Source organism: Chiloscyllium plagiosum, unplaced genomic scaffold (assembly GCF_037043375.1).
Source record: "Chiloscyllium plagiosum isolate Xiang-an unplaced genomic scaffold, Cpla_swu_hap1 HiC_scaffold_1, whole genome shotgun sequence".
Classification (NCBI taxonomy): domain Eukaryota; kingdom Metazoa; phylum Chordata; class Chondrichthyes; order Orectolobiformes; family Hemiscylliidae; genus Chiloscyllium; species Chiloscyllium plagiosum.
This window is the reverse complement of record NW_028270139.1, coordinates 36,616,340-36,633,191: the sequence shown is the minus strand read 5'-3', so window position 1 is coordinate 36,633,191 and position 16,852 is coordinate 36,616,340. Positions and strand designations below refer to the sequence as shown.

At 37.8% G+C, this 16,852-nt stretch overlaps 1 protein-coding gene across 2 annotated transcripts in view; it reads right to left on the bottom strand.

The window, feature by feature from the left end:
- The window catches only part of cds1 (CDP-diacylglycerol synthase (phosphatidate cytidylyltransferase) 1), a 130,984-nt gene that overhangs the window by 45,781 nt on the left and 68,351 nt on the right, over positions 1 to 16,852 (bottom strand). For both annotated transcript variants that reach the window (XM_087985802.1, XM_087985798.1), the window contains exons 2-3: positions 10,469 to 10,611; positions 5,341 to 5,437 (exon numbers count right to left, since the gene is read on the bottom strand). In XM_087985802.1, coding sequence (XP_087841928.1) covers positions 5,341 to 5,437; positions 10,469 to 10,611 — 240 coding nt within the window. The remainder of the gene's footprint in view (positions 1 to 5,340; positions 5,438 to 10,468; positions 10,612 to 16,852) is intronic.

The following is a 16,852-nucleotide window of genomic DNA, read 5'->3' as shown; positions in this document are numbered from 1 at the left end:
TCTTGCTATCTATCACAGAGATATAGCTGCTTGGTATCCAGGGCTGAGAGCTCGATAATCAAAGGTATCACTTGTTCTGAAAAAAGTTGGCAAAGAGGAAAAGGAGGTGGAGTAATGTTTTAATCAAGCAAGTTATTATTGCAGTGGTGATTAGTAATGTCAGTGCAATAGATCATGATGGGAAATCAGTTTGTGTGTGGAAATAAGGAATAGCAAGAAAAATATGGAATGGCAAGAGAAATTAGTCTAGGTGGGAGACATCTGTAGGTGACCAAAGAGTTGCTTCTCTACACAAAGAAGTAACGGAGGTAAGAAGGTCACTACATTTGTTAAAGATGATCTAATCTTGCATGTTGACTGAACAAATCAGATGGGCAAGGGTAACAGAAGATATTGTAGAATGCATCAGGGATTGTTTCTTGGAATGATACACTGAAGAACTTCACCAGGAAAGTGTTTTCTTTTTAGATCTAGTAATGTGCAACTAGGTAAGATTAAAATATAATTTCTAGTTAAGGATCTGCTAGGGTCTAGCGATCACAACACAGAATTTCAAATTCAGTTAGAGGGAGAACAATATGTCTCAAATCAATATAATCAAATTAAGTAAAGGCAATTACAAGGATATGTAGAAAGGCTTGCCTAAAGCAGGCTGGAAAAATAGACCAAGGGAAAAGTCAGATGAGCAGTAGCAAACATTTAAGCAAATATTTCACAACACAACAAAAATGGATTCCCATCAAATGGAGGATGACTTGGTGAGAATTAATTAACAAAAGACAGCTTTGGACAGTAGTCCATCCAAATTGGAGGCGTACAGAGCAGTGAAAACTAGTGGAAAGCAGTGGAACCAGAAGATTAAAAGAGTAATAAAAAGGGAAGAAAATGATTATGATAGTAAATTGGTTACAAACAAAAACAAATGACAAAAGCTTAAAAGTGTTTATAAAACAAGTGTAGCTAGAGTGAGTGTGTTGGGACACTTGAAGCATGCGATCGGAGAAATAATAACGAAAAAATAGAAATGGCAGATATTTTCACCCTTTGATCTTCACAGTGGAAGATACTATAAACATCTCAAAGATAACAGATAAGCAAGGTGTTAATAGTAGGAAAGATGTTTCGAGAGCCTTTATCATGAGGACAAAGTATTTGACAAAATAATGCGACTGAAGGCAAGTAGGTCACCAGCGCACAAATAGTACTAAAAATGTTGGTACATGGAAATGAAAATGCCTCTCCAAGGTACATTTTCACTTTTCTTTGGAGATAATGTGACAAAATCTAATGTATACAAAATATTTTGAGTCTACATTTTAAAACTACGACTTGAGTGTGTAACGTTTAAGGGTAATTTTTAAAAAAAATCAGCTCAGGAAGATCTTCCAAAACAGTGACCTAATTCACTACATGCAAGATAGAAGAGATCCCTGGAATGTTAATGGACAATTGATTTTGCTGTGATTTATGAGAGGTGATATAAACATCACAAAACCATTCGCTTTATTTGGATCATGATAAATCAAAAAATTGATTTTAGCTTCAGAAACACAGAGGTTAGAGGTCTTAGTACAGTTTAGAGGAGACTTGACTGTGTTGAGAAGGAAATATAATTCCCTAGAAATGAATAAAAGGCAATTCAGGGAAAGCACATTTACCTCAGTGTTAAAGTTTAGTTTGTGAAATTTTCAAATTGGTTAGAAATCTGAGGTTACTAAAAGCTGATAAAGTCGTGTGTCTCAGTTTTGAGAGTATTCATCTAAATTGATTTCACAGTCGTAGAATAGAACTGGGATGAAACAATTAAGTTGAATTTAACTTCTACAGATTTGAATCTCTGTAACAGAAAAGGATGAAACTTTGTTTTGCTGTTTGCTTTAAGAACTTTCAAACAGTGATTGATATTTAGATAGGTTTTGGTTTTTCATAGAATCATTGAATCCCTACAGTGTGGAAGCAGGCCATTTGGCTCGTCAAGTCCACACCGACCCTCCAAAGAGCATCCCACAGATCCATCCATCTCCCCCCACCCCATCCCTGTAACCTGGCATTTCCTACGGCTAATTCACCTAGCCTGCATGTCCCAGGATACCATGGGAAATTCAGCATGGCCAATCCAATGTTTCTTGTACAAATAAACGTCTGTTTCCTTGCTAAAAGAAATTCTTCAGCCTTGTGTGACTATGTCTCAATGAATAATCACTACTTTGATGTTCTTTAAATGGTCAAGTCAGAATGTCACTCTAGAATCCATGTCCTGTAGTACTATCAGCTGAGATTATAGCATCAGGTTAAGTTCAGAAAATGGGAAGACACAGACAAAGCAAAAATCAGAAAGATACTACAGGAGAACAAAAACTGGAGGGATAAGAGAGGAAGTGTACTAATGATCACAGTAAACGCATTAACTGATAAGCACTTAGTGTCATAGATAAAATCAAGGGAAAAATGGAAAAAGGTTTTAAAAAGTATAACAAATCAAAGGATTTGTTTTTATGGACAAATTTTAACATGGAGGAAATGCTGAGAAAGTAGCCACCACAGAATTGTATGCCAAGCTGAAGACAACGTTAGGAGGAAATATCTTTACCTTAGTCAAATATGTGGGATGGGAGACAATTGTCACTAAGTATTGGTCAATTTAGGGTCCAGGGAAGAGAGTAATTGTGCAAGGCGAATCCTATAAAATGAATTCTGTACACCAGTTGAGGGGTAAGAAAATGCCATCTCAGCAGACATTCGTGACACAGGTAAAGGGGATAGTTTATTATGAAAACGTATTTGTTCAGGTTTATCTAAGTGTAGGAATGCAGCATGGAGTGAGGAACATGGTTTACAGTAAACAAAACGTGACTCAGTTCAAATTTGGTAAATGTCAATGGGGATAATTTTGTTTCAAATGTGCTCGTGTGCCAAGTTCAAACAGATGGACGTAAAGGAGTGAAGATGAGATTAGAGTGGTGCTGAAAAGCAAGCAGTTCAGGCAGCATCCGAGGAGCAGGAAAGCCCGAAACATCAATTTTCCTGCTCCTCGGATGCTGCCTGACCTGCTGTGCTTTTCCAGCACCACTCTAGTCTTGACTCTAATCTCCAATATCTGCAGTACCCACTTCTGCCCAGGAGTGAAGATAAGTCTGGCAGAAAGACAATGATGATGTTGAAAAGTGTAAATTGTTTGGTAAAGTCAAGAATTGTGAAAGACATGGCGAGGGATTATTAGGGAAAACCAACATGCTGTTCATAAGCATAATAGGTTAAAAATGTTGGTCCAAGATTTGAGAGAGAACTGAAGAACAGAGACTTGACTGCATCAATAAAAGGGGCGTAAGGAAAGAACAGCAAGGACAAGATTATGATTATTGTTCCTGAAAATTTGCTAAATGATATTTAATTAGCAGTAACACTTTCAAAAAACAAAATATTTAAGTGACTTATTATTGCCATTTAACTGTTCACATCTTTTCTCCCTCTCAATAGGTTTAACTTACAATAGTTGAAACTTTATTGCTGGAACAGCACAGCAGGTCAGGCAGCATCCAGGGAACAGGACATTCGACGTTTCGGGCACAGGCCCTTCTTCATTCCTGAAGAAGGGCCTGTGCCCGAAACGTCGAATGTCCTGTTCCCTGGATGCTGCCTGACCTGCTGTGCTGTTCCAGCAATAAAGTTTCAACTTTGATCTCCAGCATCTGCAGACCTCACTTTCTCCTTAACTTACAATAGTATTTTGAAACAAAATTAAGCTTTCCAAGAAGTCTTACCAAAATCTGTTTTGGCTCCTCTTAGTTGAAAATGTTTTTTCTGGTACACAGCTTATATTACATTCATCTTAGAGAACTTCAAAACTTAATCAACTGATAGAAGAGTCTTTTGGTTGAACAGAATTTGATTACTGAAAAGGAAATGCTTCAACAAAATATGTCCATCTTACATTCATTAGGAAATTTGCAAAAATACCAATTCAAGCATGAAAGGATTATACTGACTTGATAGAGACATTGCCATGGAGAATGCATTAATTAATAATAATTGATAGTTAACTGCCAATGCCTTGTTGAAATTGACTCTGATTTCTCAGGTCAATGCCTTGATCAATGAACCAGCGAATTGACAGTCATTTATTTTGTTAAGGCACAGTACTTGGACATGTTCTTTCTGTCTGCAGATCTTGTACGTTAATACATGTAGCTTCCAGTACACACTAGAGTGTCATACTGCAAAATCTGACAGAAAATCTTAAATTTGTTGTCAACATAATTCTTCACACACTCAAGGTTATCTGCTAAATGTTGTCCAATTACAGAATCACATCTAATATTGGATATAATTGTGAGATTTGCAAGTATGGCCTGGTTGGGCATTCGGCTTGTTATGAAACAGATAAAATCAAAATATTACAGATGCTGGAAACCTGAAACAAACAGAATGCTGGAGAAACTCAGCAAGTCTGGCAGTATGAGAGAGAGAGAGAAACAAAGTTAACATCGAGTTCAGTATGACTCCTCGGAACTGCAGAATGGATGTTCTGTTTGAAAAGACTTCCTAGTCTTTAGGACGTATGGCCTACCTATCTTACACAAACGCATGTATAAAAGGTTGTCTGAGCTGAGATGTCACTTTTTTTTATAAAGCCTTAAGTTATCGCAAGAAGGCGACTTAAAATAAATTCTGGGATTTACATATTAATAAACTGAAACTTGCAACCCATTCAGAAAGATAACAGACTTAACAGCAATTTAGATTTGTTCACTATATCATTTCAGTTGCATGACACTGTAATCTTTTGCTATAAATTTTGTGTCTTCCACAGCTACCTGACGAAGGAGAAGCACTCCAAAAGCTAGTACTTCCAGATAAACCTCAACTATAACCTGGAGTTGAAATTTTTAAACTTTGTCCACCCCAGTCCAACACCGGCACCTCCACATCATTGCTAAATTAGAGTAAACCTGTCAGGTTTAAAATTAAATGAAGCCTGACAGTTAAGTATCAATCATTGCTAATTTGTGTACCCTCCATGGCAAAGGATTCACCATTTGGAGTTCACTGGCCAACCAATCAGCTCTCATCTCATGAAATATAAATGGTGGTTATTCCCCTTGAATTGGTATCTCTTTGAACTGTCCTGATGAATGCAAGATGAAAATCTTGGGCAAAATGTGTCTGTCTTTGTTCAGCCAAATTTAATTTATACCAGATGAGTTGAGATTTAGTGAAAATCAAAGTTTAAATTCAGAACTGTAACAGAGTAGATTGTTGCTTTGCAGCAAGACATTTTCTTAATAAACACCTTTTCTAAGTTATAAGAATAAAATTGTTCCATAATATTAGTTTACTAACCACAAGCATGAGTACTATGGGTCCTAGGTAGATGATTAGAAAAAAAAATGAAATCATGGCGAGTGACAAGATCCCACGAATCCACCAGTTCTTCCATCTGCAAAACAAAACAATTTTAAAAAACACTTTTTCACAAAGTGAATTAAAAAGAATAACATCTTAAAAGAATTTTAAAATTGTCTTAGAAGCTCCTACTTTATAGCTGAACCTCTGTACAAAATTTGTAAATGATATAAGCTTTACAAAATAATAATTTGAAGTATCCCAAAGACAGCACAACAAAATTTATGTTTCTTTATTCACTTGTGGGATATGGATGTTGCTGGCTGGGCAAACATTTATTGCTAGTCACTAGTTGCCCTCAAGAAGGTAATAGTGAGCTGCCTTCTTGAACTGAAGTCCTTTTGCGTCGTAAAAGCTGTAATGCCATTGAGAGGGAATTCCAGGATTATGACCCAGTGACAGTGAAGGAACCGTGATACATTTCCAAGTCAGGATGATTAGTGGTTTTTTCTATATTATTAAGTCACAAAATGAGGGCATCATTGGTTAGGCAATCTGTAATTGCCTAGAGGGCATTTAAGAATCAATCACATTGTTGGTCTGAAGTCACATGTAGGCCAGACAGGTAGGCAATTTCCTTCCCTAAAAAGGACAACAGTGAGCTAGATGGGTTTTTCCAACAAGCAACAATGGATTTGTGCCCATCAATAGACTCTTTATTGCAGATTATTTTTATCGAATTCAAATACCACTGTTTGCCGAGGCAGAATTTGAACCTATGTCCCCATTACCTAGGATTCGAAGTGAACAGTCCAGTGATAAAACCACTAGGCTGTCAACTTCCCTTTGGAGGGGAATTTGCATGTCGCGGTGCTCCTATGTGGTGTTCCCATGTATCTGCTGTCTTTGTTCTTCTAGATACTTTTCATCATGGGCTTAGAAGGTGCTGCCTGAGGATCTTTGGTGAATTCCTACAGCGACTCTTGTAGACTGTACACATTGTTGCAAGTGGGCATTTTTGTCCTCAAGGTTGTCAAGCTTCTTGAATGTTGGAGGAACTGCACTCATCCAGGCAACCGGGGAGTATGCCATCACACTCTTGGCTTGAGTCTTGGAGTTGGCAGACTGGCTTTGGGACTCAGGTGATGAGTTTCTCACTGCAGTATTACTAGCCTCTGACCTACTCTTTTGTAGCCACTATTTGTATTTGTATGGAGATTTCAGTTGAGTTTCTGGTCAATGAGAACCCCACGATGTTATAAGTGGGGGATTCAATAATGGAAACACCACTGAACGTCAAGGATCAATGGTTAGATTTAATCTTGTTGGAAATGGTCATAGCCTGGCATTGGCATGGCACAAACGCTGCCTATTAATTTTCAGCCCAAATCTAGATGTTTTCCAGGTCTTATTTCATTTGACCATCATCTGCTTTACTACCTAAGGAATTGCAAATGGTGCTGAACATTGTGCAATCGAATATTCCCACTTTTAACCTTATGTTTGAGGGAAGGTCATCGATGAAGCAGTTGAAGATGGCTGGGCCTAAGACACTATCTTGAGGAACTCCTCCAGAGATATCCTGGATCTGAGATGACAAATAACCACACCATCTTCCTATGTGCCTGTTACAATTGGGTAGTGTAAAGTATAGGTCATCAACAGAAAAGAAAAATACAGCTAGACCTTTTAGGAGTGATTGCTGAAGGGACATGCTGTTTATTACGATTCACCAGTAAGCTGTAAGTTCCAAAGACTGGAGAATCCTTATGGTTACAAAACTTAAGGCAGACTGTTCAACCTGAGATGAGATGCTACAATTGAACATTTACTAAAAAAACCCTGAAAGTGCTAAGAATTATACAGAATATAGGAATTCAAAGGATAAGTGGGGGTGGGGGGGGGGGGGGGGGGGGGGGGGGGGAGTGGAATCTCATAAAAACCTATAAAATTCAAAGACAACTAGACAAGCTAGATGCAGGAGTTCCAGATAGGAGAGGAACCCAGAACTAGGAGTGACATGTAAGGATATAGAGTAAACCATCTAACACTGAGATAAAGGAGAAATTCCTTCACACAAAGAAAGTGATGAGTCTGTGGAATTTGCTATCACAAAAAGCAATCAATCAATGTCAATACATCGTGTGACTTCAAGGAGGAGTTAGATATAGCTTGTGGGGCTGAAGGGATCAAAAGATATCAAAAGATATCAGAGAAAAGTAAGAATGAGGTATTGAGTTGGTGATCATAATGAATAGTGAAACAGGCTCAGTCAAATGGCCTACTCCTGCTCCTACTTTCAATGTTTCAATTTAAATAGTAATTCAGGCTTACAGCGTGGTATGTTTGCCTGTACTGAAAACAACATTGAGTCCTATTCATTGCAGACAGAAAGAACATGTGAATACAGTGTGCTGGAATCAACTTAACAAAACAGGAACTAGTCTGCATTCTATAGTTAATTTGCTAGGGCAAGACCAGTGTCAATCTGCCAGTTAAATTTAACTAGATTTTGACAGTTAACTGTCAAGCATGAAACTGGTACATTTCCCAACACAATATCACTACCAGAGTCCACTTGCCAACCAATAAATACATCTTTTTTCAGAGTTGGTGGTTTATGTTACTTGCTCTTTAAGATCCATTTAAAAACATCGCCACTCAAGAATGTCATGTTCTTAGGAAACTACAAGCAATTGACAGATTGCGTAAGATCTCCAGAAAGAAGGCAAAGTCTGTATGGATGAAGGCCTTCTCCTGGAAGATGATTTAGTCCAGATGGTCTGGAAGAGGCTGAGCCTTCTACAGAGGCCTTTGATCCATACTAAAAGGTTCACAGAGCAAACTGGGTGGTTGCTGGCCAACAAATAGTCTATTGCATGGGAAAAATACATCAGACCACCCCAGGCTACGCCATGTGCTCTTAAATTTAGGAAAATTTAACAGACAGTGCAAAACATCAATGGGGAGGAACTTACTTTCTTAATAAGCCCATGCAATAAAAGAAAAGAATTTAATTAATTAATGAGGGGGAAATATAGTTACATGCATCATTCAATCATTTTTCCTTCATTGTCACAGAGCAGTCTTGTTCAGCTTCTCCCATGCTTTGAAACTTTTCTTTCCAAGTTGAATTAAAATGCTTTTAAAAGTAGAGAGCACTTAATTTTGCATATAATCCCTACGGAACCTAATTTAGTATTGCATTTAGTTGACACCAGCAGCAAATGGTCTAAGTGTTCGGTTTATTTTCTATGGTTGTTATTATTGAAAGAGATGCCTCTATTTTGCCAAGTGTTTATGTTCAAACAAACAACCTCATTTGTCACTTTAATAGCAAGTGCTTATGTTGACCAGATATATTATAAATTTGAACAATGCTTGGGCATTGAAATATTAAAATGTTAAATCTGTAAGGCGGTAGGGATATGCAGGGAGTCAGTAGATCTGGAAAGGTATATGCAATAAGTAACCGTGAACCTTTGCTCTACAGTATCAAAGTAATACTACGTAAAACTATATGACAATACAGTACAGCACAGGATCAGGCTCTTTGACCCACCATGCCTCTGTCATTCTAAACTAATCTCATCTGTTAGTACATGGTCCATATCCCTCTATTCCCTGCCTATTCATGTGTTTAATAAATAACTCTTAAATGTTGCTATCATATCTGCTTTTACCACCTCTTCTTGCAGCACATTCCAGGCACCAACCACTGTGTAAAAAAACCTTACTTCACATATCCCCTTTAAACATTTTCCCCCCTCATTTCAAACCCCTGCTCCCTGGTATTATATATTGCCACTCTGGGAAAAAGATTCTGACTATCCACTCTATCCAAGCTTCTCAATTTCGTGAGGTCATCCCTCAACCTCCAATGCTCGAGCAAAACAATCCAAGTTTGTCCACACTCTTCTTATAGATACTACACATCAATCCAGGCAATATCCTGGTAAACTTATTTTGCACCCCTCCAAAGCTTCCACATCCTTCTTATGCACACATATTGTTAATAGGTTAAATCTGATGGCCAGTTAATAGTGGATTTTGTATGTAAATCCAAGTCCTAAGAGGTGAAACATGCCATGCATTACAAAAAAACATTTGCTGCAGAATTCTCTGTTGAAATGTTGAGTTCAAGATGAACAATATTAGTACAAACAAAGGAACTTCCAGTTTAGATAATTAAGTTATATATTTCCCAACACTGAGCTATTGGCAGCACATTTATGAGTTTAAAGCACAAATTATAATGCAAGGTAACGTTGCATACATCCACCTGATCAATTGGTCATAAAATTCCTATATCCGGTCCTAATAAGAGGTTTCCATTGGAATTGTGAAACATCTTGTTGAAGAAGGGCCACACAACCTTGTCTCAACAGCATTCACTGTTGTAAGCAAAGAAAAGAAAACATTCTATTGCATCAGTAATTTTATTTTTGCTTCCCCATGCCAACCATACATATGGCTTCACTATGTAAGACAGTATTTGTTTGCTTGCAAGCAGTTTTATTTTGCTATGGGCAATATCTATTACAAGGAAGGATGCAATAATCATTATTTTAAATTAAGAAAATTAAACCAAATAGACAACAGCCAAAACCATATTTTCAGACAATGGAGGGTACTTCAGGAAACACTGATTAAGTAACACCAAGCTTTGGTTTTAAAAGCCTGACTATTGTAAATAGAAGTAAAAAGTCAGAGTAGGACAACTAAACAACTTTTTACAAAAATATATACCACCTTAAAAACATAAAACACCAAAACATTTGAAGAAGGCATTATAAAACAAATTATGATACAAATGTACATAACTGCAGATAAGCAAAAGTTTGCTTTTAAGACAGCCTAATAGGAGGAAATTGGAGTGACCAAGGTTTAGGACAGCATTTGATGGTTTTGGGCCAAGACAACAGGATCCATTAGAATACTCGAGATGTAATCAGAGTTGCACACAGCTTAAGGGAGGAAGAATACTGACTAACTTAGAAGAGGAAATAGTTCAAGTATTCAGAGAACCACTGATTAGAGGTATCACAAAAGCTTGGATGGAGAAATAGAGCTGAGTGTTAAATGTAGATTAATAAATTTCATGTATTACAAACTGAAATGGTACCTTGAAGATAATCCTGATAGGGCCTTATTGAATACTTCAGGAGTGCTGTCATTTGAGGGTGGAACATCAGGAATATCTGAATCAGGTTTCAAATCAGGTTCACCATCAACTTCCAGCCCTGCTTTATCATCAACATCAACGTCCTAGATCACAAAAGCAAACAAATTCATTGGAAATGTATTGCATAAGGTATCAAAAGTTTCATTTTAAAAAATGGCACGCAGAGCAATTCAGAATTTCTCAGATATCGGTGACTCACTGAAGAATGTCTCCCAGCTGGGAAGGTGGTGGTGTACTGGTATTGTCATTGGCTAGAGATCAATGCCCTTGAATCATGGGTTTGAATCCCACCATGGCAGAAGATAAAATTTGAAGTTAATTAATAAATCTAGTTAAATGTCAATGAATCTGTATGTCTCCATGTTGAACACCCATGGAAGAAGACGTACTGAGGCGAACAAGGGCATAGAATGTACTCTGGGTGGGGTAACATCTGTGTCCTTCACAAGTATAGTTCAGGAGCACAGTTACTGATCAAGCTGTTAAAGTCCTGAAAGGACTGGTATACATAAGGTGCTGAGGGAACTAACAAGAACAAAACATCTGCTTGATCTCATCCCACCAACCTATCAGATGTACTTGTCCATGTCAGTATTAGTAAAAGTGACCACGCCACGTTCATTCAAAGTCCTTCACATTGAGGATACCTTCCAACGTGTTGTCTGCAGTACTGAACAGAGTAGATTTTAAACAAATCTAACAACCCAAAACTGGATATCTATGGAGGTACTAGAGTCCAATCCTCCAGATTAGTCAACAAACACAATTTGTAAATTGACATACCCCCCATTCTACGGTTACTCCCATGCCTGGGAATCAATCCTGCTTCAATGAAGCATGCACGAAGGCATGGAGCAGGAGCAGCAGTAGACACACCCAAAGTAAGACATCAAAGTGAAGAAGTTATAACACAGGCTTACTTGCATGACAAGCAGCATGTAATAGACAAGAGCTTAGTAATACCACAATCAATGAATCAGGTCTAAATTCTGTGGTCCTTCCACATCCAGCCATAAATGGCAGTCGACAAGTACCCAACTCTGAAGCTATCCACCTCAAAATACAAGACATAAACATCCAGGCTTTGACTAATAAGTGCTGAAAGTCAAAGTGTGGAGCTGGAAAATCACAGCAGTTCAATCAGCTTTCGAGGAGCAAGAGAGTCAATGTTTTGGGATGCTACTTGAACTGCTGTGCTTTTCCAGTGCCACACTTTTTGACTCTGATCTCCAGTATCTGCAATCCAAACTTTCTCCTGATAAGTGCTAAGTAACATTTGCATCATACAAGTCTCAAGCCATGAATACTCCAACAATAAAGAATCTAACTATTATCTCTTGACATTCAGTGGCATTACCATTGCTGAATCCCCCACTATTCACATCCTAGAGGTAACCATTTACAGAAACTGAACCAAACTAGCCACATGAATACTGTGGCTACAATTACAGGCAGGGAATTCTGCAGTGAGTACTTCACTTGCTGACTTTTCAAAATCTGCTTACCATCCATGAGATTCAATTCAGGAGTATGATAGAATACTCTCTTACTTACCTACAAGAGTGCAGCTCTAAACACTACTCATGAAGCTCAACACCAAACAGGCAAAACAGCTAGCTTAACTGGCATTTCATCTAACAGCTTCAACTTTTATCCCTCCACCAGTGATGCACATTAGCAGCAGCTATGTATTATCTACACAAATAACTAAGGCTACTGAGCAAACTCTCAAACTCTGTTTTCTAAGTTGAAGAGCAGCAAGTACATGGAAGTTACCATTCAACTCTCACTATTGTAACTTTAATTGTCCTCTGCACTATCCAATGCTTTCAAAATTCTACATTTCTTGAAAGATTTGAAAATAGTGTCAGTTTTTATTTTCTTCCATGATTCAATGATCTATTCACAGATCAGCAGCAGTGCTGGAACTTGCATACTGCCTCCTTTCGTGTATGTCTTTTCTCCATTATGCATCCAGTTATTCCACTTCATTCTCATCATGTCCTTAAATGGCTTATTAATATCAACATCTATTGGTTGCAAAACACATGTAAACCCGCCGGGAATTACAGCTACATCAGTGTTATGCGATGGGATGTTATCAACAACATTCTTCATTAGATGGGATCTAAACAGGTTCCAAACGAGCACACTTTTTTCCATGTGTAGCGCACAGGTTGTAAATTCCAAACTTCCTTTATCCATTTTCTGTATTCACCTTCTGGATGCACATGGATGACAATTCCTTTTGGAAATTTCTCCTTTGGCAAAGTTTCTCTCTTAAAACCAGCTAACTGTTTTAATTCAGTGCCATCAGCCATACAAGATAAAACTAAAGTAAACCTACTTTGCTCACGGCCAGTGGTTCTCACCAGTACTGTTTCTTCCCTTTTTTGGTTCACAGTTCGATTCTCTGGCATATTGAGAGTTATCGGCATTTCGTTCATGTTTCTAATGAATGATTGTAGCTCTCCTTCTGTCAATTTCTGATTACAAGTTGGTGAAACTATAATATTTTGTCTTCTAGTTCAGCAGGCAACTTTTGTGCAATTTTAGTTCTCTGTTGATTACTAAATCTTACCTTCTCATGAATCTTACACCATCCAGCACTTGCCTTAATATCTAAAATTCCATCGTCCTTTGATTAGTTTTGTGCATGGATTTGGATGGCTTCAAGACTAACCTGTTTTCCACTTGGTGATTTCCAAGTATCCACTCATCAACTTTTTATCCAATTGTGGCCTTTTGCTAGCTTTACCTATGTAGGCATACTTTTGTTTTAGTATTATCTGAAGTTGATTCAATATCTTTCTCCAGTCTCTTAAGCCTCTCCAAAACACACAGTTCTCTTGCTGCTACACAGTTACTTGTCTTCTCTGCAACTCCAATAACCTTCAGTTTAAATGCTGCTGTATATTTCACGTTGTTTTTTCTGGAGGGCATTTTTAGACAAAATGAAGGAATTTCAAAACCTCAACTATATTGCGAGGTTGGTTGTCATCTGACTCTTTCGAGCCAAATTGGTGTGAATTGTACATCGAATCACAAAATACCACGAAAAATTCATTTCTTCATCATGTCATTTATGTACAGGATAATACCTTGACTCACAAACATTGATCTGTTATCTGTAAAGAACTAGGGTTGACTTTCACATGAGGTACAGGTATACAATCCTTTATCCGAAATCCAAAGTTTCTTCTTTAAGTATTTTTCTGTATAACAAAGTTATTTGGCGTGCGAACAGGTGACCTAATTCCACACCCACTCGAGCCATGTCACTCAGCGGTGTGGCCCATACTGGCAGGCATCATTGTGTCTCAGTACTCATACTAGTCACACATGGTTCTGCTGTTCGGCAAGATTTTAAAAAAATTTAATTGTGAAAATGTCATTTATTCCGAAATCCAAAAAATTCCAAAATCCAAAAAACAACCAGCCCCAAGGATGTCAGATAAAGGATTGTGTACCTATATACAGAAAATTTCAGATTTTTTGGCCAAAAATAGGGGTTGACTTTTAATTGAGACTGTCTTGTACTCAAGTACATAAGGTAAGGGCATGGATTTCTTTTAGTTATTTTCATTTCTTATCTAAACATAAAGTCATGGTAACATTGAAAAGAAAAAGCCAAAGTCTGTAATGAGCTGTAAGCTAAAGACAGGTTTGAAGAGATGAAGATTAAAATTAAAATTAGGTTTTATTGTCACATACTGAAGTTCAGGGATACTGGAATGCAATGAAAAAAGTGCACAAAGTCACTATTCCCAGTGCCATCTTAGGTATAAAAGTAACTAGGTATAAAATCAAAAATATCTTGGAGTAAAATGTTGAATAATGTTAGGTTATATGACGCATTCCCTGGACTTGACAGTCTGCATCTGAGGGTGTTTAAAGAGGGGACTACTGAGAAAGTAGATGAAGTAGTTATAATTGTCCAAAATTATGTAGATTGTGGAATAGTTCCAGCTTATTCCAATTGTAACATCTTAGAAATGGAGGATGTACAAAACAGGAAACAAGGCCAGTTACAGGGAAATTGCTAAACTCCATTATTAAGGAGGACTAATAGAACGTTTAGATAATCGTAATAACTGATAGAGTCAACGTGGTTTTGGGAAAACAAATCATATTTGACTAATTTATTGAAGTGTTTTAAATAAGTAACAAGCAAGGTGCATAAAGGGGAACCTGTGTATGTAGAATACTGCAATTTCCAAAAGGCTACAGATCAGACATCACAAATGTTCTTACAAAAATAAGAGTTCCTGCTGTAGGTGGTAAAACAGTAGGACGGACATAGGATCATTAACAGGAAACAAACTAAAGGCAAATGGATTATGTTTGGGTTGGCAAGATGAGGGGAATGCCATAGGGATTAGTTCAGAGGCTTCAGTTATTTGCAATGTTTAAGAATGGCTTGGAAAAAAGGAGGACTTGTGGGATAATGTATATAGTTAACTTTGTGTATGACCAAGACATGTAGTGAATAAGCTGTCAAGAAAGCACGCAAGTCTGCAAAGGGAATTAGATGGGTTAAATGAGTAGGGAAGAAAAATGGTGAGTGGAAAATGTGAACTTGTCCATTTTGGTAGGAGGAATAAATCAGCAGCTTAATATTTAACAGAGTGGACTGCAGAACTCTATGGAACAGAGGGATATGGATATGCTGGAACATGAATCATCATCTGTTATGAAAATACAACATATTATTCGGACAGCAAATAGAATATTGGCATTTGAGAGGGAAAATTGAGCAGTAAATTATGGAAGTATTGTTGCAGCTGTGATATTAAAGAATTAATTTGCTCTGCTGACCTGCAAGAAATTGAATGCCCCGGGGATAGGGTGGTGTGTCTTTGACCGATAGGTGGAATGTGGGAGGTTTACATGGCCACTCCCTTGCCATTTAGGGATGACTTACATTGTTTTCATCCCCTATTCAGAAATCAATAAGAACATTACAGTTGGAATTCGACTACTCCCCTATAGTTACAAATAAAAAGTGATTTGCAACAGGTTTGACCATTAAGGGATGATTTGCATTACACTGTTTCTGGAGGCGGGGTGGTCACTGCATTGTATCTCGAGTGGCATGTGACTGTGAGTGAGAGACTGGGGGTTGTCTTGTGGGCATTACTAACTGTGATTGAAAAGATTTTGTATAAAGGAAAGATCGTTTCCTTTGTTCAGGGAGAGCTTTTGCCTTGACCCATAAGTCCTGCGAGATGTGTGTTAAAAGGTTCCTCCAGAGGGTCCCCTGGACACGACTTGCAAGCATGGTGAAGAGTTTTCAGGATTTCTCCAAAGCTTGTGTTGTGCTGTGCTAAATAAAATTTGGCTGCTTGTTCACAGAAGTTGCTATATTGCAGTTGCATCAAGTGTCTAAGAACCTCAGGAAAAAGTACTTAACACAGCTATAGGCTTTACTCCACATGAGATTACATAATTCTAAAGATCCAATTTACAAACATTTCCCGTTGTTTGATCTATTACAATCAAGGATCAAATTGCATTAGATGTTATTGGACAGGGTTAATTTTATGTGTAAGGGTTGAGTAGTTTAGGCCTATACTCATTGGAATTTGAACAAGAGATAATTATCTTGAAACATACACAATCCAGAGGAGACTGGACTTAGTGGATGCAGCTTTTTCGTTGTGAGGGATTCTAGAGTTAGGGTTTCCCATTTAAAATTGAGACAAGGGGTCCTTTTCCAGATGTTCCCCGAAAACAGCACAGGTTAGGTCGCAGTATATTCAAAGCTGGGGTAGATCGATTTTTGATTGGCAAAGCAGTCAAGGACTATGGGAACAGACAGGAAAGTGGATTTAAGGCCAAAGTTATAATCAGCTACAACCTTAGCAAATGGCAGAGAAGGTTCTAAGAGCTAAACAGCCCACTCCTGCTTCTAATTCTTGTGTACTTATGTATAGATAACAACAGGGTTGTTATGGTGCAATGTGAGTACCCTACCTCTGAGCAAGGAGTCCTGGGTTCAAATTCCACTTGCTCGAGTGTCCAATAATATTTCTGAACAACTAAACAGGTTGATTAAAAATATCTGTATAGAGTAAAGGGATAGTTTTCAACTGAACTTACAAGCACCAATGTGCTTGTGCGGAGGACAACTAGGGCACTGCAGAAAAAAAAATTATGTAATAATAGAGAAACAGGATAGGTTGACACTATTGAGGAAGAGATCAATTAATATTTTTATTGAAATAGAAGCGGAAAACAAAAGAAAATAGAAGAATGGGAAAGAAAGATAAAATGACAGAAAACGACAAACTGTCACTGGAGTCATACAGCACGGAAACATGC